General features: G+C 41.0%; 1 protein-coding gene across 5 annotated transcripts in view; it reads right to left on the bottom strand.

The window, feature by feature from the left end:
• Ccdc14 (coiled-coil domain containing 14) overlaps positions 1 to 15,638 on the bottom strand; it is a 35,835-nt gene extending 20,197 nt beyond the window's left edge. Inside the window, exons 1-8 of one of the 5 annotated variants that reach the window (XM_034515765.2) lie at positions 15,483 to 15,638; positions 10,588 to 10,640; positions 9,475 to 9,547; positions 9,189 to 9,258; positions 8,982 to 9,101; positions 3,009 to 3,227; positions 2,817 to 2,893; positions 1,095 to 1,611 (exon numbers count right to left, since the gene is read on the bottom strand). In XM_034515765.2, the coding sequence (XP_034371656.1) occupies positions 1,095 to 1,611; positions 2,817 to 2,893; positions 3,009 to 3,227; positions 8,982 to 9,101; positions 9,189 to 9,258; positions 9,475 to 9,547; positions 10,588 to 10,640; positions 15,483 to 15,512 (1,159 nt within the window). In that variant the 5' untranslated portion in view covers positions 15,513 to 15,638. The remainder of the gene's footprint in view (positions 1 to 1,094; positions 1,612 to 2,816; positions 2,894 to 3,008; positions 3,228 to 8,981; positions 9,102 to 9,188; positions 9,259 to 9,474; positions 9,548 to 10,587; positions 10,641 to 15,482) is intronic. The other 4 variants (XM_076942871.1, XM_076942873.1, XM_076942874.1 and 1 more) reach the window with 4 other exon arrangements.
• Positions 15,639 to 23,745: the final 8,107 nt, after the last annotated feature.

Here is a 23,745-nt window from a genome sequence, read left to right as displayed (position 1 = left end):
TTTTCATAGTTAAAGAGAACTAGACAAAGGTATCTCCGTGGGTTGCTGAGATAGAATGAGGTACTATTGACCAAACCTCGCTTTCCTTACCTGAGATGGAGGCAATTATAAGGGTGCTGTGAGACTCAACAGAGGTCACCTGTGAGAGCACAACACAGTGCTGGGCCAAGTGAGCACTCAGGACATGTGACACTGGTACCATTGCTGCCACTGCTGCTGCCATGATTGAAGATTTAATTAAAGAAAAGAAACAGCCAGGTGTGATGTGGCAGTGCATGCCTTTAACCCCAATACTTGGGAGATAGAGGTAAGTTGCTTTCTGTGAGTTCAAGTCCAGCCTGATCTACAAGGCAAGTTCTGGAGTAGCCAGAGCTATACAGTGAGTCCCTACCTCAAAAAATAAAATAAACAAAAACCAACCAAACTTTTTTTTTTTACAAGAACTGTCTAATTTGAAGATTTTAAAACATCAATTTTTATACTTAACCTATGGCTTAACTATGCTGTATTTCCAAAGATTTTAGAAGTCTGTGTATGTGTCAGCCTATAAATGGCAGCTATTCTGTTAGTTTCACGATCAATTACTATGCAAATGCCACTACTTTAAAAATAATACACACACACACACACACACACACACACAAAACAACAACTTGGCTCAAAGACCTTTTTCCTTGATTTAAGAAAAAAATACTAAACATAAAACCTAAGAAGCTAGTAAGTGGCTTCGGTTATCACACAAAGTGGAATCTGTTGAACAATGTAACATCTAGTTATTAAATGATAGAAGTAAATTTACATCTTTTCTAAGCAAAAAAGTCATCTAGGGAGGAAGACCAGGGCTCCAGCACCAGCAGCAGCTGCAGAGCGAGCTGGAAGCTATCCTAGACTACATGAAGCCCTGTCTCAAGAAACAAACAAAAACCCTAAAACATAAGACAGCAAACAACTCTTTTCCTTATTGGGTCAAGATACAGTTCTGTGAAAAACACCAGAAACTCGTGCTCCATCGCCATCATCTGAATGACATTGAGAAAACACAACAGTGCTAGCAAGCACTCTAGATCACGGAAAACCACGAAGTGCTCATCTACCTTGTTCTGCGATCAGGGCCTTGAGCTCTCCCAACAGGCACTTGGTAATTCTGACTTTTTCAGCAGTCTGGCTCACATTTTCTGCCTGCTGCACACTCTTGGCTATTTCTGCATCTTGCACATGTATGCTTAAATGCTTTCCTTCATTTGTGGCCTCTCCAATTTGTTCTTTGGCACATTTTTCTTCATTAGTGGCCAAGAAGGCTGGCTGTAACTGAGAGGAACTCTGGTTTGCCTGAATGTCTGAGACAGTGTCCTCCCCGTGAGCTGGGAACAGAGACATGTGTGTTGGGAAACACGGTAGTAGTTCTGCATCCTTAGAAGCTCTCTGTTGGGGCAGAATCCAATTCGCAAGATTCAGCTGCTGAGTCTTTGAAAGGGCTGTACTGTCAGTGTGGGGAAGGCCGAGTGCACCTCCAGGATGGACACGAAATGGATTCCTGAGAGCATCACAGTGCTTCATGGAGGTTGTTTGAGCTTGTGATTCAAACTGGCTATCATCATCAGTCTGAACTTCCTAAAGCAAGAAAAAAAAGTAAGCCTTCAAAAATATAAACAGATATTTATAAGACTATAAAAACATAAATGAATTAATATTAGAACATAATTTTCTACCATTACAGACCAATTTTGGATATTTTTAGCTTACAAGCAAGCTGGACTTCTTCACTACACAACAAAGACTAGTTTTCCAGAGCTTAAGCAGATCACTCTGCAATGTGGGAACATTAGGCCATGATGAAAATAGACTGTTTACAAATACCACAGATGCTTTAAAAGCATCGAAAATTAGCCCACATTTGGACTCAAACAAACATTTTCATTCTGAGAAACATTTTAAGAAGCATGCTCAGAGGCTGGAACAATGGCTCATCTGTTAAGACTTGTTACTCTTGCAGAGGATCTGGGTTCAGTTCCTAGCACCACCCACATGCTGCTCACAACTCCAGTTCCTGGGGATCCAATGCTGTCATGCATGTGGTGCACAGACATGCATATAGGCAAAATCCCCACACAAATAAAAATAAAATAAGTATTTTATTTTAAAAACACACACAGAGCTTTGATAAAAATATACACAGCTAGAGATGGGGCCCAGTGGTGGTGTGCTTGTCTAGTATTGTGAGGTGCTTGTCTAGTGTGTGAGGTGCTGGGTTCAATTTTTAGGAGCACAGAAATAAAAATGTTTGTGCATATGTAAAATGTATGTGAATGTCATAGTAAAAAAACTAGCTGTTAGTTCAATGTCAAATCAGAGACTAGTGATTTTATTATGCAGCTCAGCTCAGAGACATTTGTCTTAAGAGAAAAAACACCCACAAAATTCAGCTTAACTTTATAAAAGGCATATATGAAGAAAACAGTCATACTACTGTATTAAGTGAAAAAGCAGCATTTAACTGTGTAAAACAAAGTTCTTATTTTAAAGAAAAAGCACTTACAAACAGAATAAAACATATGGCGTTAACCGAGTGAAAACACACTTTACCAGGGATGCTTGGGTGGTCGGAGGGCTTGATTTCTTTTCTCATGATATTCTCTCTCTCTCTCTCTCTCTCTCTCTCTCTCTCTACTGTTCTTAAGAGTTAAAACTTTTTTAATACAAAAATTATGAAATTGGTTTTATATCCTACTATATTTGATCAATAAATTCAGTACACTGCTAAGATGACAATTTCTCTAAAGAAGCCATTACTTTAGTAACAAACTATATATACCCACAGAGTGGACCATTAGAGGGCAGGATGGCTGCCGAGCTGGCCAGACAGAAGTGGAGGAGTGTAGTGTTGCCTGAGAGCCTATGGAGTTAGAGAGAAAGAAGGATGCATCATTCACACCTTATAGTGCTATGTAATTACAAAGAAATCATAGTTCACATTCAACATTTCCAAACTATGGTAGGAAGGAACTAACCTGAATTAGACAAGGGATGACACACAGCAGGCATTCCACGGGGGCCTTTTTTTGAAGCCAAGTTATTCATCAGTGACATTTGAGTCTGCACATGCTCACAGAGGGCTTGGTATATTATCGGTGAGTACATTCTATAGTGTTCTTGTAGCGACCAAGGCTGTGCTGTGTCACTTCCAGTGGAAGCTTCATTAGATATCCATTTCTTATTTTCTGATGATACTGATGTGGAAAAGGAAGTGGGTTCTTCAATGTGAGTCTTCAACAGCTTTTACCTAATACCTTCACTGTAACTCCCAGAAGAAAATCACCCCAAGTTCTTTTGAAAGTAATGAATTAAGTTTCCCCAGTGTACTTATTAAAATCTCCAGTAAGTGCCACTTGGGAAACCTCCCTTTCAGCTACAACTCCAGTATGAGTACTGCCACCTGTAACTTTCTATATTTTCATAGTTAAAAAAAGAAACAGGTCAACCAGTGAGAACAGTGGACAATCAAAAAACAAAACCAATCTTAATCTAGTATTAAACATTCTCCAGATGTGACCACCACCCCCTTTTCCAACTCTCTATTACTCTCAACTCAAATGTTTCCTCCACTCTTGGCCAGTGTAGACACGAGTCACACGACTTCTGTGGTGTTCCGGCTGCTTCTTGCTGCTTGTGGACTCAAGCCACTCAGCAGTGGTAGATAGCCTGGTAGATGGGCCAAAAGTCAAGGGTGAAGTGTTTAAGAACCCTTATTAAAGTAGGTTTTGAAAAATCTAAGCCTGCACTTCCTCTCCTCTCAGCCCTTCCGCCTACCTCCACCACCATCTCCTGTTTCTTTTCAAAAGAAGGGCAGGCCTCCCATAGCTATCAGGTAGCTCCTAGGCAGGAGTGTGTCTTATGCCTCATTACTGAACTTCTCACTAGTGTATACGTAAAATATAAGCCTGGTATTAATAAGCTCAAGAATGAGAAAGGTTTTGATACAGCACTGTTCTATATCTGGTATTAAAAAAAATCTAGATTCTATTTCCTTGTCTAAAAAGATTCCCCTCCCCAAATGTTTGCTAAACAGGATTAACAGAAATGACAGGATATGGTAGATTATAAGTTATCAGGTTACAAAATGGACTTTGAAAAATAGCTTGGGGTAGCACCTACAAAAAACAAATACAAATGACACAATTTCATGAGCATTTACAGCTACTAAAGGATATATACTAGAATGTTTACTTATTAGCTGAGTAACCTTGACGATTTGCATAACCTTTCCTTACCTTTTTTTTTCTTATTAAAAAATTGGTGATTAAAAAAATACTGCTTCTTTGGAGCAGAGTGGTTTTAGGACTGGCTGGGAAACTTTGAGGTCTGAATCCTATTCTGACACCAGTTACCCAACAGTTCCAAACACTGCAGAAGGCAGGCGCAGCCTCTGCAGGCCCTGTCCCTCTCTTCCCTGGGAAGACACCCAAACTGTCTGTGGGGTGCTATGCGGAAGACTATCACAGCAGTGAGTCTTCAAAACCAGCTTCCATGTGAAGAGTGTATGGACTGCTGGAAAGTCCGGCTCAGGCAATGCCTGAGCATGGAGGGCTGTGTTACCTAAGACTCACAAGGAGACAAAGATCATGTTCTATGAAGGTGAAAAGAACATAGAGTTGTTCTAATCCAACTCTCAGGAACACACGGCTCACAGCCGATGTCCCACTGAAGTCCATGGGAAAGCTCCCAAACCAAATGGGACCTTCTAGGACAACATCCAAAAAACTAGAGAAGTCTACTGAGGGGAGAAGAACAATCAACTGGTGGATTTGAGAGTCTCTTCAATAATTAAACAAGCCCAATAAGCTGTCTGACAATCTGAGGAATTTGATGTTTACACATGATCTTGAAAATGAATCTTTAAATTCTGATGGACATTACTGGGGGTATGGAGAGCCCAAGGTTTCATTTTTGGGGAACACTACTAGAAGGTGAATGTGACTTTTAGGACTACACTCTAGAAGCCTGACAGGGTTCTAAGACAGAACCCGAGGGTTGGGGTGATAGCTTAATGGCATGTTTGTCACTCAAGCACCCACTTAAAAAGCCAGGCATAGCCATGGGGCATCTGTAAACCCAGACCAGGGGAGCAAGAGACAAGAGGCTCCTCTGAGCTCACCAATCAGCTGGTCAGCCCAGCTGGAAGAGCAAACTCTAGGCTTGGTGAAAAGACAAGTCTCAACAAACAAGATGATGGTAGTGCAGAACAGTTGTGCTGCATGTGTCAAGAAGCCCTGGGTTCAAGCCCCAGGACTACCAAATAAATGAATAATAAGATGAGGCATGAGGAGGAAGATGCCCAATGTCAGCCTCCGCCATGTGCACATGCACACAGGACTGAAGGCCATTTCTTCCTTTACATGAGGGGCAGGCTAATCATTAGTCTCGCCACCTTCCTAATGTTTCTTCACTATATGGACCCCTCCAGGATAGGCTGCTGCATCCTTTAGTTTTGAGAGTGGAAAAGTGAGTTTGCTTGATGCTGCCAATAGAGGTACCCCAACTCACTCCTTCAATTTCCTGTCATTTTTTCAGTCAACCCCCCAACCCTGGTCACAGAGTTAAAGTAAATCAATAATACTATACTTGTCTTCTTATTTCTCATAATCTCATTGTTATTAAATACAAAGACAGAGTGAAATGCAAATAAAAATCACCAACTTCTAAAGATTGCTGAACTGTAAGTAACACTCGGCAACCTCTTAGAACAGTATGGAGCACGGAGTAAACGCTCAGCAATGTTGTGTCATCGAATAGTTGCAAACTGACCAGATAAGTAAATATTTCATTTTAATAAATCTTGCTATCTAGAAATATACTTCTAAACATGATCCCTGAGATGATAAAAACCCATAGCAATAACAGGTCATCTCTATCAGAAGAGCTACAAAACTAGCTAATAACTTCCTATAAGGTATCAGTTTTTATTAAAAATAATTTTACAATAAATAAAATAGAAAAATATCCTCTAAAACCATTTTAATTTGAAGTCTAAGATGATCCACAGGAGCGCAGAGGCCACAGCCACCGCACATAATCTTGTCCTCCCCTTCCGAGTCCTAGGCCTCTCTTTTTAGACTTCTGGTGCCGTAAGAATTGTCTAATCTGAGGAGTTCTGAGTCCATGTCCACAGGCCCAAGTTCTCACTCCACTAGCTCACGGGCCTTTCTGCAGTCTCTAATCAAGCTGAGCTTCACAATGTCCTGCCACTGCCAGCAGATGTCACCATCCTACATAAATTAACAAACTTCAAACATGCTTCTTTCTTAAAAGGCCAGAGAGTAAACATTGCAGGCTTGTGAGCTAACTTGTCTGTCACAACCACTCAATGCCACTGTAGTGCCAAAGCAGCCACAGAAGACATATGAACAGTAGGTTCTGACAAAACGTTAGTTATGAAGTAAAACTAAACACCATTTTTAAAACCACAACTGGCTATATGGTACGGGCCCTAGTTAAGATACTGTCCAACAGGAACATAATATAAGTAATGTGTGTCATTTAAAGTTCTAAGTAGTCACACCAAAAAGTTAAGAGGATGACTTACTGTTCATGTCTTATTCACACGAAGCCAGAGCCAGGGCTGCAGCTCAACTGTATAGTTCTTGCCTAGCACGCTGAAGGCCCTGAGTCTGATCTCCAACACCACAAAAATAAGTAATACAGCAATAATACTAGCATTTCAGTGTATAATGCCCAGAACCAAAACACTTTTTGCATTAAATTTTCAAAACCCAGCATATATTTAAAGTATACCTCAAAACAGATGCTAAATTTTTATCAGAAACATTCCATCTCTATTTAGACTGAATGTCATTTATAGTTAAGAGTAGATTTATACACCAAAAGTATTCCAAAAATCTTAAAGTTTTATAATTGGATATCAGTTTTCAAATTTACTAAATTAATTAAAATTTATGCCTTGGGGTTAGAAAAATAGCCCAGTCAGTAAAGTACCTGCTGGCTCAAGCACAAGAACCTGGCATCCCCAGAACCTGGCAAGGTCTGACAGGCAGTATGGTCTTAACCCAAAGGGGAGTCAGGGACAGATGGATCCACGAGTTTACTGGCCAACCGGCCTAGTCAAATCCATAAGCTTCAGGTTCAGTAAGAAAACTAAAGGTAGGACGTGAATAAGGAAAGACAAAGGTGTATGCACATGGGTACATAGCTACACTAATGTGAACACACACACACACACACACACACACACACACACACACACACACACACACACACATTCAGCCTACCAGGGTAGCGATCGCTTATAAAAACATGTGTCAATAAAAAAGCCTATAGCCAATGAGCTGAGACAGGAAACAGGAGGTGGGACACTGGCAGGAAAACAGAGGATTCTGGGAAATAGAGAGGCATGGGAGAGTTGAGAGCCAGATGCTGGGGAAGAAGCAGGTGGGGACTACTGAAGGAGAGCTAACTAACCAGCAGGTAGATGAACTCAGTATAGAATTAGGAGAAAATTCTCCCTGGACTTGGGTACATGAAGCTGAGGAGAGGTAACTAACCATGTAGAAGACATAGAATAGTTAGACTGGGTCAAATAAGTTACGAGCTAGTTGGGGAATGAGCCAAAGCTTATGACCTAGGCATTAATAATTAGTCTCAGAGTTGTCATTCCAGGAGCAGGAGCTGGAAAAAGGGAAAATGGACTTACATTTTTACAAACTAGGTGCACTAGTCATATTTCAAGGGATCAGCAGGCACATGGGGGCTAGTGCCTACCCTCCTGAACAGTGCAAGCAAACTAGAAGATGACTGGTCTCCAAGATGAAATGAAGGGAGCTGTTTTACTAGCCTTCACCCTCTTAACTAATGATCATATGGAATGACAACATCCAGTTTTTCCATCTCCATTTTCTAGACTATTTTGTTTCCATCTTGATCTCTTAATACCTTAAATTTAGGGGGCGTTGTCTTAGATTAAAAAAAAAAAAAAACTTTACCCCTTGTGTAAAATGTAAGCATGTCCTTAAGTACTGACTGACATGTCTGGCCCATCTGAAGAATAAGACTAGCTGATTCCACCCAGAATTCCCATTGTAATCTGATTGATTGCTATGCACTGTATATGTGTGCAGACAGTACACTGTACTCCATAAATATGTACAATTCCATGTTAATTTAAGAATGGAATTCATAGTGTAGACTGTTTCAACTTCATCTTGAACTGTCTAGTCTATAAGCCTTAAAAGACAATATTCTCAAAACTTGTTTTAAAATTTTTCCTGAATCACTACACTTAATTTTCAACAAGGTTAACCACGAAAGCACACAACAGTATGTTTGTGAATACAATCAGTGTCAACCACTGGCGGGTTTTTCTGTCCTATATCCTAACTGTAGTTCCACAAGTTTATTCTTTAACTAAACTAGAATATATACACACAAATTAATTTTAAAAGAATTATGATTTGGGGCTGGAGAGGTGGTTCATCAGTTAAGAGCACTGGCTGCTCTTCCAGAGGTCATGAGTTTAATTCCCAGCAACCACATGGTGGTTCACAACCATCTGTAATGGGATCCAATGTCCAATTCTGGTGTGTCTGAAGACAGCTACAGTGTACTCATATAAACAAACAAACAAACAAACAAATCTTAAAAAAAATAAAAATTATTATTCAAATCCCCAATATGCATGTAAAAAGTTCAACACAGAGGTACATTTCTGTATTCCCAGAACTGGAGAAGCAGAGACAGACAGATCTCTAGCTTCCTGGCCAACCACTCTAGCAGAACTGGTGAACTTCAGGTTCAGTAAAGAGACATTGTCTCAACAAATAGTGAAAGAAGCCACCTGGCATTGGCTTGACCCCTGATATGTATACACAGACACAGACACAGACACAGACACAGACACACACACACACACACACACACACACACACACACACACACAATTAGCTTTAAGTAAATATGGGGAAAATACTCACATATTTCTTTTCGGACCACTGAAGGAACATGTTTTTCAGGACCTTTCTTTTTAGATCTGTTCTTTCTGCCCTCTAAAGGTTTAGAATTGCATCTATTTTCTGAATATACCATTTCTGAGCCTGTTAATAATAAAAAGGTCTGTAAACATGAAAAGGAACTAGCTCATTGATAAAAGATGATCAGCAAAGAACTTTAAAAAATAAAACCTGAATCTTCATTTTTCAAAATGCCCCGCAGCAAAGAAGCACAACCGTCCAGTCCCTGCACAGTGTCTGTCTGTAGGAAAAAAAGCCTCTTAGAGAAAAATAAACCATGCCTCCTCTAACACACTTCTTTACATGAACTTTATCAATGTAGAAACATGTCTTAAAGCAACGACAGCCTGTATACTTCCTCGGTGCACATCACACTTTACTCAGGCACTGTCGTCCGTTAGGTTCACCTGAGGTCCAATTAAAACAGCATATCAGTATCCAGCCACTTTAACCTTACCTGACTTTCTGAATCAGAATGAACAGGACAGGCGGGATCTACATTAAAATGTGCTATTTTTCTTACATGGGTCCTAGAAAACAAAGTTGATATCCTTAAAAAAATTGCAAGTATTTTTTTTTTAAATATGTAAACAATCATTTCCTTTCCAGCAGAGTTGGAAAAGAAAGCTCGTCTATTCACATGTGATGTGGATAGGACGCTGTGGAGAGCACTAAATACTGGCTAGGTTGGAATAATGCAGGAAGTGATGGAATATCCTGAGACATCTGTTACATTCTAAGGGACTGGAACTTTTGCTGGTCCTCACGGCCACAGAGGATACTACACCTTGAGGTCACAGAAGACTGCTCTCACACATTTTTGCTATCCCAAACTGTTTGCTTAATCTGCCTAAAGAGAAGAGTGTAATGACCAAACCCACTTGCCTTACATTTCCCAGGTAATCACATTTTACAGCCTCAGCTAATGCCCCACTGCAACCTCCAGGTTATTCTGCCATGACCTGGAGTAATGCATGGGCATCATTTGCTAAAGACAGCAAACACAGACTTGAAAGCAAACTCCTAAAATCTATCATGTAAAGGTTGAAAGCAACCATTATGGAAATTTGCTGATAAACACTGTTTGTTGTCTAGGTCAGCTGGAGTGACATAATCCCTTGTAAAAGTCTAAGATTTCTGTAAAGTATCCCATTTCTTCCCCATGGGATGCTTCTAGTGCTGTTCAATAAAGACAGAGTGAAGTCCTCTGTATTTACACACAGACATAAACACATAGGAATACACACACACAGATTCACAAGGCAGCCTTCAGGCAGACACAGATTCAGACTCATAAAACAGACTGAGAGGCCGGCAGACACAGGAGCATGAAGTAGAGAATTCAAGTCTGGACTCACTCGTGGTTAAACTCCAAGGAGAATTGCTTTTCTTTCACGACTTTGACTTAATCACTAATGATTTATAATCTGCATAATACCCAACTACTTGTGGAGGCAGAGCCCACTTATTTTCCTGAGGTAGGCAAAATGCAATCAAGCCCTAAGACCTGAAAATTTGCCTTAATCTAAGTTCAAACTTCCTGAACTTGGAAACTTTGAGAAGTACTCACCCTTTCTTTCCACTTGGTAACTTAGATCTGGGTTGCCTTCCTGAAGATAGCACCTATGACAGAATGCATTATAGAAGATATGTAATTATTGCTCCATTGATTGCCATCCTGCCATCCTTTCAGTAGCACTCATGTGTTGTTTCATACATCCAAAGCGACATAGTAAGTTTCCATCTCCTCTTCTTCCTGCCCTGGCAACTACTTTCTACATTCTCAAACTGACTACGCTAGAAACCACTTCTAAATGGAACATCTGTCCTTCTGTGACCAGCATAGTAACTTTAACCATCATCTATACTGTAGCATAAACCAAAACTTCCTTTCTTCTATGAGGTTGAATATTCCATTCTATGTATGAAGCATGCCATTTACTCTTTATAAATGAGAAGTATTTTAAAATCCACAATTATAATTTAAGTCTTCTACAATACATTTGTTCTACATGCAGTGTGGGGAAGGCAACACATGTATGTTCCTTTAGTCTATTTCTTACATCTGTAGAGAAAACTACCCTATTATTTTAAGCCAAAAGGACCCATTACCATTATAATTGGACTATACTCAATCCTTGAACATGCTCTAAAATCTCCAATTTCTGATACATGCAATTCAAGGACAGGACAAAGGTGTTGGGAAGACAGTTCAGAGGGAGAATGCTTGTCCAGCATACACAAAGCCAGGGAGTCAGCTCAGTGGGTAAACTGACTGCAGGAGGAGGAACAGAGTTCAAGTTCCTAGCAGCTACACAAAAGCCAGGCTTGAGGGCCCCTGTATAGCACCCCAGCAATGCTGTGGAGGCTGGATCCTGGATCCTGAGGAATTACGGCAGCCAGTCTAGCCAAGACAGTGAGAGCTCCAGGTTCAGTGAGAGATCTTGTCTCCAAAAATGAAGTGTAGGGTGTTAGGGGAAGACAAGCGATCCCTGATCTCCACACACACATATGCAGAGGTTACAATAAACTTTCTTCATACCTCTGGTTATCTTCTAACTTCTTAGACGGCTGCACAAAACTAGTACATTAAACACTCTGTTTATCTACATCTCAGTTTCTCACTCTTTTTACACTCGAACAACAATTTTAAGTCTGCATTTTAAAACTAATGTAATGCATGACTTTTATGTAGACAAGGTGTTCATTTTTTCATGCACTCAGTGTCTTGGAAGCCACACAAGAAAGTTGTCTTCAGGCAGGAAAACCAGGTATCTGGAGAAGCTGATAAGAGAGACTTCTGAAGCAGGGCAACTGGAAAGCTTTACATCATGTATGCCTTATATCTTAACTGTATCTGATAAATATAATCTCCACTCAAAAGAAAACATTAAGACATCAAAGCTCCTAATCCTCCCCTCAGTCCACTCCTAGGTGCACTCAGTGTTGGTGATTTCACTCAAGTCTTGGCATGATTACATAGTTCATAGCAAGAGTGATTATGAATGTCCTGACATTTTTTACTCTTCTCTATTTGGAATGCATATGCATACACACTATGTATTTCTGCCCCAAATAATGTTATAGAACATAAATCTTTACAAAAGGGTCATGAATTTACAGTGTCACACTAAAACAAAAATGTTTTGTCTGACATATATAACCTCAAAATAACGATATTTTTTGTTTGCCCACTTCAAAGTATGTTGACATCATAATATTCCTAAATGTTTCTTAAGAACAAACTTCCCAAATATAGCTTTAAAAATTGAACACTTTAGCATTATGCTCTAATCTAGATACACCTGATTCACAGTACACTTATCCCAATTTTGTCCTTCATAGAAAAAAAACAAAGACTAGTCCATGTTCAATCCAGGGTTACGTGGTACACTTAGTTGTTATGGTTCATGAATCTCCTTTAATCTGGAATAGTTTCTTGGGCTCTCATTACCTTCCATAGCCTTTACATACTTAAAAAGTAAAGGCTAATTATTCTGCAAAATGGTTCTCTGAATATTTAGATTGTTTCCTCATGATCAGACTCAAGTTAGGTATTTCTGGGAGGAATACAGAAAGAGATATGTCATTCTCAATACAAGTAGGCAAATGATATTAGTTTGTCCTGTTACTGGTGATATACAATGACTTAAAATGTTGTCTGCCAGGATTTTTGTCATTGAGATTACTATTTTTGCCAGGCATGGTGGTACACACCTTTAATCCCAGCACTGGAGAGGCAGAGGCAGGCAGATCTCTGAGTTCATGGTTAGCCTGGTCTACAGAGTGAGTTCCAGGACTGCTACACAGAGAAACCCTGTCTCAAAACAAACAAACAATTTTTTTATCTTTCTAATCAAGTGTTTTATAAGATACCCTCACAATATGTGGATATCCTCAAACTCTCTCTCAGTAGTCTGACCATCCATTGATGGTTCCTGTTTAAGGGAATGTTTTATCAAAAGATGACTTGTTTATGTAGCTACACAATTCTGTGTACATTTATAAGCTGACTTTCAATGAATAGAATAGGACCTTTCTTTCTTCCTTATTGACTGGTTAGGGTGAACACATTGATAGCTATTCTAGTCAAAAGACTATGACTCATTATGAGTAGTGGTGCTCATATGTACACAAATGTCCAGGTGGATACACTATACAAAGTGGAAAAAGAAAACAAAAAAGAATCAACATTAGGGGCTGAGGAAGGACTGAATGCAGGTGATGAACGTGAGTTATGAAAGAGGATGGGAAGGTGACTGTTGTTCTAATTCCTTGCCATGGGTTTTCATTTCTTTGTGATGGGTAAGTGCATTAAGACATATTCACCAGCGATGGTATGAAATCCAGTGTGAAGCATCATGGCTTCAGGATGGCTACTCTAACTGTACAAAAATTTACTGAGTTCTATAGACTGTGGGTCTGGGTGATTTTCACTTGTGATGTTTTCTACTAATAAATTTTTTAATGATAAGGTTTATTAAAATTTTGTTTTAAAAAATGAATGGTTGGGTTGAAGAGTCGGATCAGCGGTTCGGTTAGGGACACTGGCTGCTCTTCCAAAGGACCTGTTAAATCCCAGCACCGACAAAGAAGCTAGCTCACAACTGTTATAACTCCAGTTCCAGGGGATCTGGCGCCCTTGCAGACATGCAGGCAGAACACAAATGCACAGAAGAGTAAATAAATCTTTAAAAAAAAAAAGTGACACTCAAATTGTTTCAGAGTCAATCAGAGGGAGCTCCTTCAAGTTAGATGCTTTAACATTCTTAACCAAACTCTTCTTAGATGTTCCTTATTTTTTATAAAGTCATAAAAATACTTAACATCTCATCTACCTTAACAAAATAAAGTATTACCTACAGGTACACTATTTCACTGATTCCTAGATTTCATATACTTAAAAGTTATACCTACTGAATGGCAAGCCCGAGTTCTCCCAGCCGCAGCCTCTCTAACCACTGCTCTACCCTGTCTCTGAATTGGTCTACCTCAGGCACATTAAGTGAGATCATGCAGCATCTGTCCTCTAGAACAGCTTAGTTCACTAAGTAAGTCTCACACTTCACAGCTGCTATTGCATATGGCAGACTTTCCTTAAGGCTGAATAATATCCCATTAGATGTATGTGACCGTAATTTCTTTACCCATTCACTGACAGATATTTAGGTTGTTTCTATGTCTTAGTTATTGTGAATAATCCAACAGTGAAAGTAAAAGCAAACAGCTCTTTGGAGTAAATACCAGTCATGGCGCTGGCTGGGTCACCTCAGCTCTACTTTAAATGGTTTGGTTTTATGAGACTGGATCTCACTGTTATTCAAGCTGGCCTCAAGCTCATGATCCTCCTGCCTCGGTTCCCAAGTACTAGGACTACAGTTGTGCATTGCCATGCTTGGCTTATTTTCTGAGGAAGCTATGCTGTTTATATTCCCACCTGGACTATACAAGCGTATCAATTTCTCAACACCCTCACTCATACTTATTTTGTGGTAGAAAATATCTCATGGTTTTAATTTCCATTTCTTTGATGACTAGAGCATATTTTCCTAGACATATTGACAACATACATCCATTCAAAAAAGGAAGTCTCAAGACAGGTCTTGGGGAAAAAAAAAGTGCAAAATATACATTAGCAAGAAAGACAACATTATAGGTATGTTGATAAAATGATAGGAAACAAAGTAAAACCCCAAACCTACTAGATGCCACGTGTTTTCTAAATCTCCAGGACAGAGATGAAATATTCTAGGAGTAGTAGACGAGCACACGTCCAACAAGAAGTGATTTGTGGAAGATTACAAGATGTCGAAAGTGGCCTGAAGTACACCCAACTAATGGAGATGTGAGAGTGTTAGACAAATATTCTAGAGAGGTTCTTGGCATAAGGTCTAGATGGAACGGGGAATTAGCAGGCCCGCCAGAACGTGAAAAGACATGGAAAGGCTTAGCAGGCTAAAACTAGTTTAGCCCTATTACCTGACTAGATGGGGGCAGGGACGGAAGTAGATCCAAAATGGCTCTGTTCCAAGCCAAGTAAATACCTTGAAAATGGGTTCCCCTGTCGTACTTTGAGCAGTTACTAGAGACCACCAACAGTCACAGTTTGAGAACAGTAGGGCTGGTACAGCCACTTACTGGGAGACTTCAAAAACAGAGACAGAAGATCAGTTAATAGAAGCACCGGTGGCAGCGCCGAGAAGCTGAATCTGGGGCGAGGATTAACTAAAGCTAAGAGAAGTCATTGCATCAGTGATAAAGGCTGGGCTTCGAACCCGGGGGTCTAACACCAAACTCTGAGCTCTGGAAGACTGGCACGGACGCCTTGAATAAAGCTTTCATCTAGGGACGCCCTCACCACTTCGGGCGCGCCGCAGTTACTGTTTTTATTTTTTCTAGCACCTTCCTAAATCCCCCTCACCTCTCGCCACCCCACAGGGGACTCATCAGGTCCGCAGCCCTCACCTGGCCCGGTCGAGATCCAGACCTGACCATCTCTCTCAGCGTCAGAACAGCCCAGACGTAGGGAAACGAATACTTGAGAAAAGAAGAATTAACCGCCGAGACATCCAGACCGCCCTTGTCCCGCCCCCCGAGCTTCCGCTTCCGGGAAGGAGCCTGCGGAACGCCGCGCCTCATAGCCTCCTTAGCGCTAAAGTTTTTCTTTCGGGTCGGGGACCTGGCGTCCTGGGCGTGCGCAACAGACTCCGCGTGTCCCAGCTAGCCACACCCGGGCGGAGAGTGGGAGAGGCCAACAGACTGGAGGGGGACGGGGCGGACACGGGGGAGGGGCTCGGGGCGGGGCCTGGCGGGAGGGGCGGGGCGAAGGACTGAGGACCTTTCTGTCATTGCAGCACTGGTTTCAACTGATTGAAGTGGGAACCCGGGCTTGCCAGCCCGTGTGGTAAAAGACTACCACTGGATTTCAGAAGCTTTGTGTGCTGTTTTAAGTGTATTTGTTCTTGAGAGTCAGTAGAAATCAAACCTGAACAGTGTTCAATGGTTGGGATTTTGGGTTTATTAAGTGCATGGTTTGGCTGTCTACTTCTATCGAGATAATTGTTTTTGATAAAGAATGACAGTATTGTTTTTTTTTTAACCACTGATAGCTGCACTAAATAGAGAATGGAGTTTGAGACACTGTATTTGGGATTGTTTTTAAATCAAGTTGGAGAGAAATTAATGTCGTTGATTCTTCTTTCTATGATAAAATGACTACCTTTGTAAAAAAAAAAAAAAAAAAAAAAAAGAGTTGCATTGATTTTAAAACCTCGGGACCCGTAGACCCGTAATAGATAAGAGTAATTCTTGCCCTTGCAAAGACCCAGGTTGGTTACCCACAGACAGTGGATCACAACCATGTGACTCCAGGTTCAAAAGATCTAATGCCCTCTTCTGCCTCCTCAGGCACCAGTCATGCAAGTGGTGCACGTACATACATGAAATACTCACACGTGAATACGGCATTTTAAAAAAGGATATATGCATGTGCGCACGCGTGTGTGCGTGCACACACACACACACACTTGAGACAGTATTTCTTACCACATAATTTTGCCTGAACTAAAACTTACTACGTAGGCTATGCTGGTCTGGAATTCACAAAGATCCTCCTGCTTCTGCCTGCCTAATGCTGGAAATAAAGGTGTAGGCTGTCACCGACCTACTTAAATAAATCTTTTAAAAAAATGAATTAAATGGAGCTGAAGAGATGGCTCATACGTTAGGAACAGTAGTTAACAGCTGCAGAGGATCTGGGTTCAATTCCTAGCATCAACATAGCAGTTCACAACTGTCTATAACTTCAGTTCCAGGGAATCTAATGCTCTTTTCTGGCCTCAGGTCATCAAGTTCTGCACAACATGTAGACACAGACATACAAGGAAAACATTTATACATGCAGAAAGATAACATTTTAAAAATAAAGGCGGGCAGTGGTGGCGCACGCCTTTAATCCCAGCACTTGGGAGGCAGAGGCAGGTGGATTTCTGAGTTCGAGGCCAGCCTGGTCTACAAAGTGAGTTCCAGGACAGCCAGAGATACACAGAGAAACCCTGTCTTGAAAAACCAAAAAAAAAAAAAAAAAAAAACCAATAATAATAATAATAATAATAATAATAATAATAATAAAATCTAAAACACATAAAAATAAATAAATAAAAATTTAAATTATATATAAATAAATAAAATTATATTATATGCATATACATAATATACATACATATTCCACAAGTAAAATCTTCCTACCTATATATTAAACACTCCAAGTGAAGGGATCTTAGTATTTGCTGTGTTGTCCACTAGGCAGCATGTTTCCCAGGACACTTATGAATGCCACTCAAAACAAATCTTAATCTTACTTGATGAGGTAAAGGTTTTGCAACTTTTTTAGTAGCTCTATTGGGGTTCTCCAGTGTGAACTTTATAGGTGACAATCTTATGCCTCAATTTCAAATTTCAAAAGGCTAAACATACCTAAATGACCTTGGAACTCTCCTTTCTTTTCCCATCCCTCTGGAAGGCATTCACCTGAAATTAAAGATGTTTCTCTTTCTTTTTCCTTATAAATATGTGTGTCTCTGAATGGGTTTGTGCACATGAGTGCAAGGCCTCCAGAAGCCAGCAGAGGGCTTTTGATCCTATTGGGGACAGGCAGCTTCTTGCAATCACGAAAATGGGAAATGTTAATCATGCAGGGGTGTATCCTCAATGGAGAAGATAAAAAAGCAAATATGTACATTTATTTTATCCAGAAAGCCAGGAGTGGATTTTATTAATGACATGGTAAACTCTTCGCTGTCTGTGGAACAGCTCTCTCCCAAATTCCCCAGACTGGTTATCCCAGACTCTCTCCTCCCATCCTTAGGGGAGCTCACATGTACTCTATGGCCTGTTGACCTTTCTGCTGTCGGCCAGAAACCACACTAGATTCTAGGCCTTTTAGATATAGAACCCACTCTCATGATCTTATAAGAGTTTCTGTATACCACACATTAAGCTTTATTGTGCACCCAGAATTGGACTAATTGGACTGAGTGTTACCTGGAAACCTTTCCCACATTGTACTGTGTTTTAAATATGCTGACAACGAGCCACCTGGCAGTAGTCTCCCTGAAGTCAGATCCAGGTTGACAAAGTCAGTCTGAACTGGATTCTCATTCTTATCCCTTCGCTTCCCCACGATCCCTCAGGGACCCTCTGTGGACCTCCTGGAGCTGGAGTTTACAGGTGGCTGTGCACCTCCTGAGGTCAGTGCTAGAGACTGAGCTCAGGTCTTCTGACAGAACCGGAATGCTCTTAATCACGACGACATCTCTCTCCAGCCCCACAGATGGTTTTTTAATTTGATTTTCTTAAACATTGTTTTCTTAATTAGTACATGTATTTTTTAATATATATAAGAAGAGAAAAAAAGGAAAGAGAAGTCACCTATAATCCATATGACTCTTTGGTGTGTTTCCTTCCAGATTCTTTCTACATGACTATTTATCTATAAATACACTTTGGATATGTATTACCATTTTCTCTTAGTAACACATTAGCATCTCCCTATTAATACACAATTATAAAATGGCTGTGTGGTGTTCCACTAGTCTTTCCTTTTGCTTTTTCTAATTTTGGTTTGTTACTTGACATTATAAATAAAGCAGCAGGGAGAGGCGTGAAAGTGAATTTGGAGAGGGGAGAAGAATATTTTTCTTTCAGGTTTCATGCTTTGATTTTAATTTTTTTTTTATCGCTTAAGAATGCAGTAGATGCATACAATATATGTTGATCGTATCTATCTGCCACTTCCCCTTCCAACTGTCCCAGGACTCCCTCCCAATACATCCTGACTTCATGTCATGTATTGATAGATATCTAGATATCCCCCTACATCCAGTTAGTGCTGTCTCCATGCACATAGACGTAGAGCCATCCATCAGAGCACAGGCAACCTCCCAGAGGCCACACCCTCAAAGAAGAAAGATTCTCCCTCTCCCAGCAACCATTGCTTCTCAGCTAGAGGTGGGGCCTCCATGATCCTTTTTATCCACAGTGGAGTTTTCACTAGCTTGGCTCTATTCAGACACACCCTCTATACCTTCTCTTCCTGATATTCCCTGGGCGTGGGGAGTAGTGAAGAGGGCTGATATAGATGCTCCATTTGAGGTATACTGAGGTATACTGTGCCCTTCAGAGCCCCCATCCGTGAGCTCATTTATCCTACACACTTAGTTACGAGTCTTGCCAATAACCACTGCAAAAGGAAGCTTCCCTGACCAAGGTTGAGAGTATCACAGACATATGGTAATAAACATAAATATTTAGATGAATTTGACAACACAATCATTTAGCAAAATAACAGTAGATTTCTCCCACACAGCTTATGAACTTCCCAGCCATGGGCTTTTCAGGCTTACAGTACCGAGGTTTGAATTCCCTTCTATGCAGCAGGCCTCAAATCCAATTAGAAAGTGATTGGTTATTCACATTACAATCTATTGTGCCAGTGTCCACATGTTGCTGGTGAGAGACCAAATTCCTGGCGTACAGACTCCATCTTAGAGAAGCTGACCTAACAGGCAGGTACCGAACTCCAGTTTCCAGGTTAGCCATCCAACAAAACCTGAGCCTAGCTCCAGTTTCCAGGCTACCTCCCAACAAGACCTGAGTTTCCAGGTAACCTCCCCCTCAACAAATCCATCATTTAGCACCAGTCTCTAGATTACTCCCCAACAAATCTGCACCCTGAGGTTACAAGTTCACCCCTGTCTAACAACCACCAATCAGGAGGAAAGAAGAAGTTAAGTTTATGGTTTGGCTCCCAGCACCAGCCAATTAGGCTAAAGGTCATGCTCGCTAGGCTAGAAACACCCCTCACTTGCCAAAACCTTGCCCCAGTGTGTGTTCGAGGCTTTTCTCCATCAGAACCGTCATTTTTTGCTTGTTTGTTTGTCTGTTTCTTTGGGGGAGGGGATAGGTTTGAAAGACACAACCCCAAAGACCCAAATCCTGAAGGTTGAAATTCTGAAACCCCCAACTGTAATTCCAATTAGGGGACAGGGCTGTTTAAGAGAGAAATGCAGATTCGGGGAAATGAATAATGGAGTCATACGTGGGATAATTGCATCATTTCTGGTGCCATAAATATCTAGAGACTTGTGAAGCATCGCTTGGGGTGTCAGTGAGGGAGTTCCCAGAGGTGCTCAAGGCGTGGGTCTGATTAGAGAGGGCAGGAAAAGCCCACGCTCAGTGTTGGGGGGCATCATCCAGTGCTGAAGCTGTCAGGACCGGTTTTTCAATCATCTTCAGCTGCTTTCCTGCTACAGTAGATGAACTGAGTAGTCAAAGAGACCTGCCCTTCAAAGCTTAAACTATTTCATAGCTCAGTCTCTATCTACGGTGTACACAGCGTTTGGGGCGTTTCGAGGCAAACATGGATGAGTCCTCCCCCACCTCCAATTTCTACCCTTCTTGTCTCGGGGACCAACATGTAAGGATGATATCAGCAGCATTGTCCTCCAGCTTCAGGTCTTGTTTAGTCAGCAAGAATAACCAGTGGAAGACAGGAGAGAAGTGAGGTTAAAGGTGTATTGATCCTTCCAAGTTCCTGGGCTCCAGTAAAATATTATCTTGGTAGTAAGGGTGATAATGTTCTTCAATATTCCTTTATGGCTCTCTTTGCCCTTGTCTCTGTAAAGCTTCTTCTATTTAAAAACTGGGATACCTTCTGCTCCTATCCAGAAAAGACTGCTGGAAATCTACGTTCTAACACAGAAGGATGCAAGGGATACATTTGGAAGAGCATAGGAGGTAAGATGGTCCAGACTTGAGGATAGACTGGGGAGAGCAAGGGGTGGATATTTTCCTTGCTCCTGTTTTGTGTGTTTTATTCAGGGACAACTGACAATAGGGAAGCTCACAGGCTCATTGTCCCTGCTCCTAGACATTTTGTTGTGGTAGAATGACACACAGGATGTCTCTAGGGGCATGTTGAATTGTGCAGAGCCTTGGAGTGATTCCACAGAGGACTGGGTCAGTGACTGGTAGGTGTGTGAATCTGGAACTTGGTGAAGTTGTGAGGTGAGATGTCTCATTCAATTGAACGCATCTCTGTTTGCTTTCAGGTTAGCTCAGGAAAAGCTTTTCTTCCACCTTATCCTGCTCCTGAATATGAGGTTGTGTGCCCCCAAGCTAAGATGGAACACCACTGATTCTCAGAATCCTATGTTTTTGGTTGTGAGCCTAGCCTTTAACAGCTGAGCCATCTCTCCAGCCCCATTGCCATAATCTCATGGCTAACCATATGTCTACATCCTCAAGTAGAATTTCATATCTGAGAATGCAGAGACTTTGCCTTATTCAGTGAAAAATCTCTGTTGTCTAGTGAAATGCCATGCAGATGGTAGGAATTTAAAAATCATTCAAGTAAATAAATTAATCAATTACTTTTTGGGGATGCCTATAGTAATCCGGGACTGCCAGCTACTTGAATGCCCAAAATTCAGGGCCACCCAGAGCCAGTCCCGGGATCCTGACATGGAAGTTTTAGTTCCTCTATTAATTTGAATGTTTGGCTCTACCTTTTCTATTCAGTCTTTTTATAACTCAGCTGATTGAACCAACAACTTTCCAAATAATTCATCTCTGAAGGGCAAAAGTTTCTGTTCATATTTGACCATGTTCCAAGAGAAAACTAAAGTTGTATGCAGATGAAGGTCTGAATTTAAAACACAGGTTTAAAGCCAGATAGATATAAGAAAGAGGCTGTGCATATATCACTTGCTGGGTGCATGGTAGGCTCAGTTAGGCTTAGAAAGAGTTGAGAATTATTCGGTTGCCTTCCCCCAAGGCATTTGGTGCTCTCTGAAACCATTTCCAACCCAAAGGGTTTTTTGACCTTTACAACTTTAAGATTCACTAAAAGTTTTGTTAATATTTTCCCTCAGGAAAAATGCTAATGTGTACATTTCTGCAACATATTTGCACAGAATATCATCAGAGGCGTTTAGGAGCCACCCTAAGAATTTCAGGTTAAGATTCTTCTAACCTAATTCAAAACCAGCTCTGCAGACTCAAGAGTACAGCTCCCATTGTTGAACAAGGCTATCCTGGGAGTTATTATCTAACTAGGGATGGTAGGGGGAGACCCCCCCCCCCAATTGAACAGCATGGCAGGGCATGAAACACAGTGAAACAGAATTAAGCCATATTTTTGCATTTTCCACCAAAGATTTAAATGTATCTGCAGCCTTCACTTTAATCAAAATAGCTTAATTTAGAGGGGAAAAAAAAAGGAACCCACTTCTTTTTTCTTTATAAAATCCTGAGTTTATTGCTTCCTGAATTTTTTTTTTCTTTTTAAGGGAGAAGCACACTCCATCTGCTCTGAGGATCTTTGTTTGACAGCTTGGCCGGGGTCATGCTAGGATTCAGAAATTGCTGAGCAAAAGAGGCCTGAGGGATGGCTCTGACAAGGGCATTGGCGGCGAGGATCAAGAGTTTCCTTGGAATAATCTCAACACAAGCTGTTCAGGGGTGTGTGTGGGTCATGTGTGAATTTTATTACAGCTTTTGTCAGTCACGCCTCGCCCTGCGGGCAGCCTCTGGGGACTTGCGTCACACCTATGGAGAAGCAGTAATAGTGGTCAACTATTAAAACTTCATTAAAGTCTCTGTAAAAAGCCTAGCATAGATTCTACACTAGGTGGCTGCTTGTGTGTACCCGTGGCTTCCTGCCTGAGAGCTGTTTTCTGTCACAAAAGGAACAAGCCTGGACAAAAGACCATGGAAAAAGTCAAACCTTTTCATGACCCATGGGTCATGGTCCCATTGGGGGTCGCATATCAGATATCTCTGCATGTCAGACATTTACGTTATGATTCGTAACAGTAGCAAAATTACAGTTATGAAGTAGCAATAAAAATAATTTTACAGTTGGGGGTCACCACAACATGAAGAACTGGATTAAAGGGTCATGGTGTTGGGAAGATTGGGAATCACTGCTTTAGATAACAGAAATTTGATGAGGAAGCTGCCCTTTAACAATGATGGGCAAAGAGCTTCTTCACACTCCAGACTAGTATATCTGCATATGTTCTACCTTGTCTCCTAGAGATCCCGAGCAGAATGGGGATCCCAGGCTAATAGGCTAGATAATACCTTTTCTTTCTACAACGGTCTCTGTCTTCTCATACTTCCTAGGACTGTCTCCTTTATACACTACTCTACCCTTATCCAGGGGGGATTTTGGAACCTTTCTGGGGGTATATGGGTCCTATATGTGGTCAGTCACTGAGCATATGAGCAAGACAGCATAGTTTAAAAGTCACATGGACCTGGATTCAAATTATTTTTCAGTGACAAAAAAAAAAAAAAAAACAAAACAAAAAAAAAACCAAAAAACCCTTCTAGTTCTAAGACAGTTCCTTCATCTATTGAAGAGCTCCAAACTCCGGAGACCCTTCCTCAAGTCTTAGGACATTTCAGTCACCCAAAAATCACAAGAAACCATACCTGGATGCAATCAGCAGAGGTTTATTAGGGGAGGAGCTGGCGGTCAAAACGACAAGCTCTTTAGCTCCAAGAGCAGGGTTTTGGCTCCGAGTGGTGTGTTAAAGGGTCTTTTATAGCATGGGGTGGGGGGAGGAAGGCATTTTCGTGCGCTTACACATGATTGGTTGTTTTACAAATTTTGAACATAGCACTGGGAAGACCAAGGGAGGGGTAACCAAGAACAGTGGAA

This window comes from Arvicanthis niloticus, chromosome 12 (genome assembly GCF_011762505.2).
Source record: "Arvicanthis niloticus isolate mArvNil1 chromosome 12, mArvNil1.pat.X, whole genome shotgun sequence".
Classification (NCBI taxonomy): domain Eukaryota; kingdom Metazoa; phylum Chordata; class Mammalia; order Rodentia; family Muridae; genus Arvicanthis; species Arvicanthis niloticus.
The sequence above is the reverse complement of the archived record's forward strand: the minus strand, read 5'-3'. Positions and strand labels throughout refer to the sequence as shown.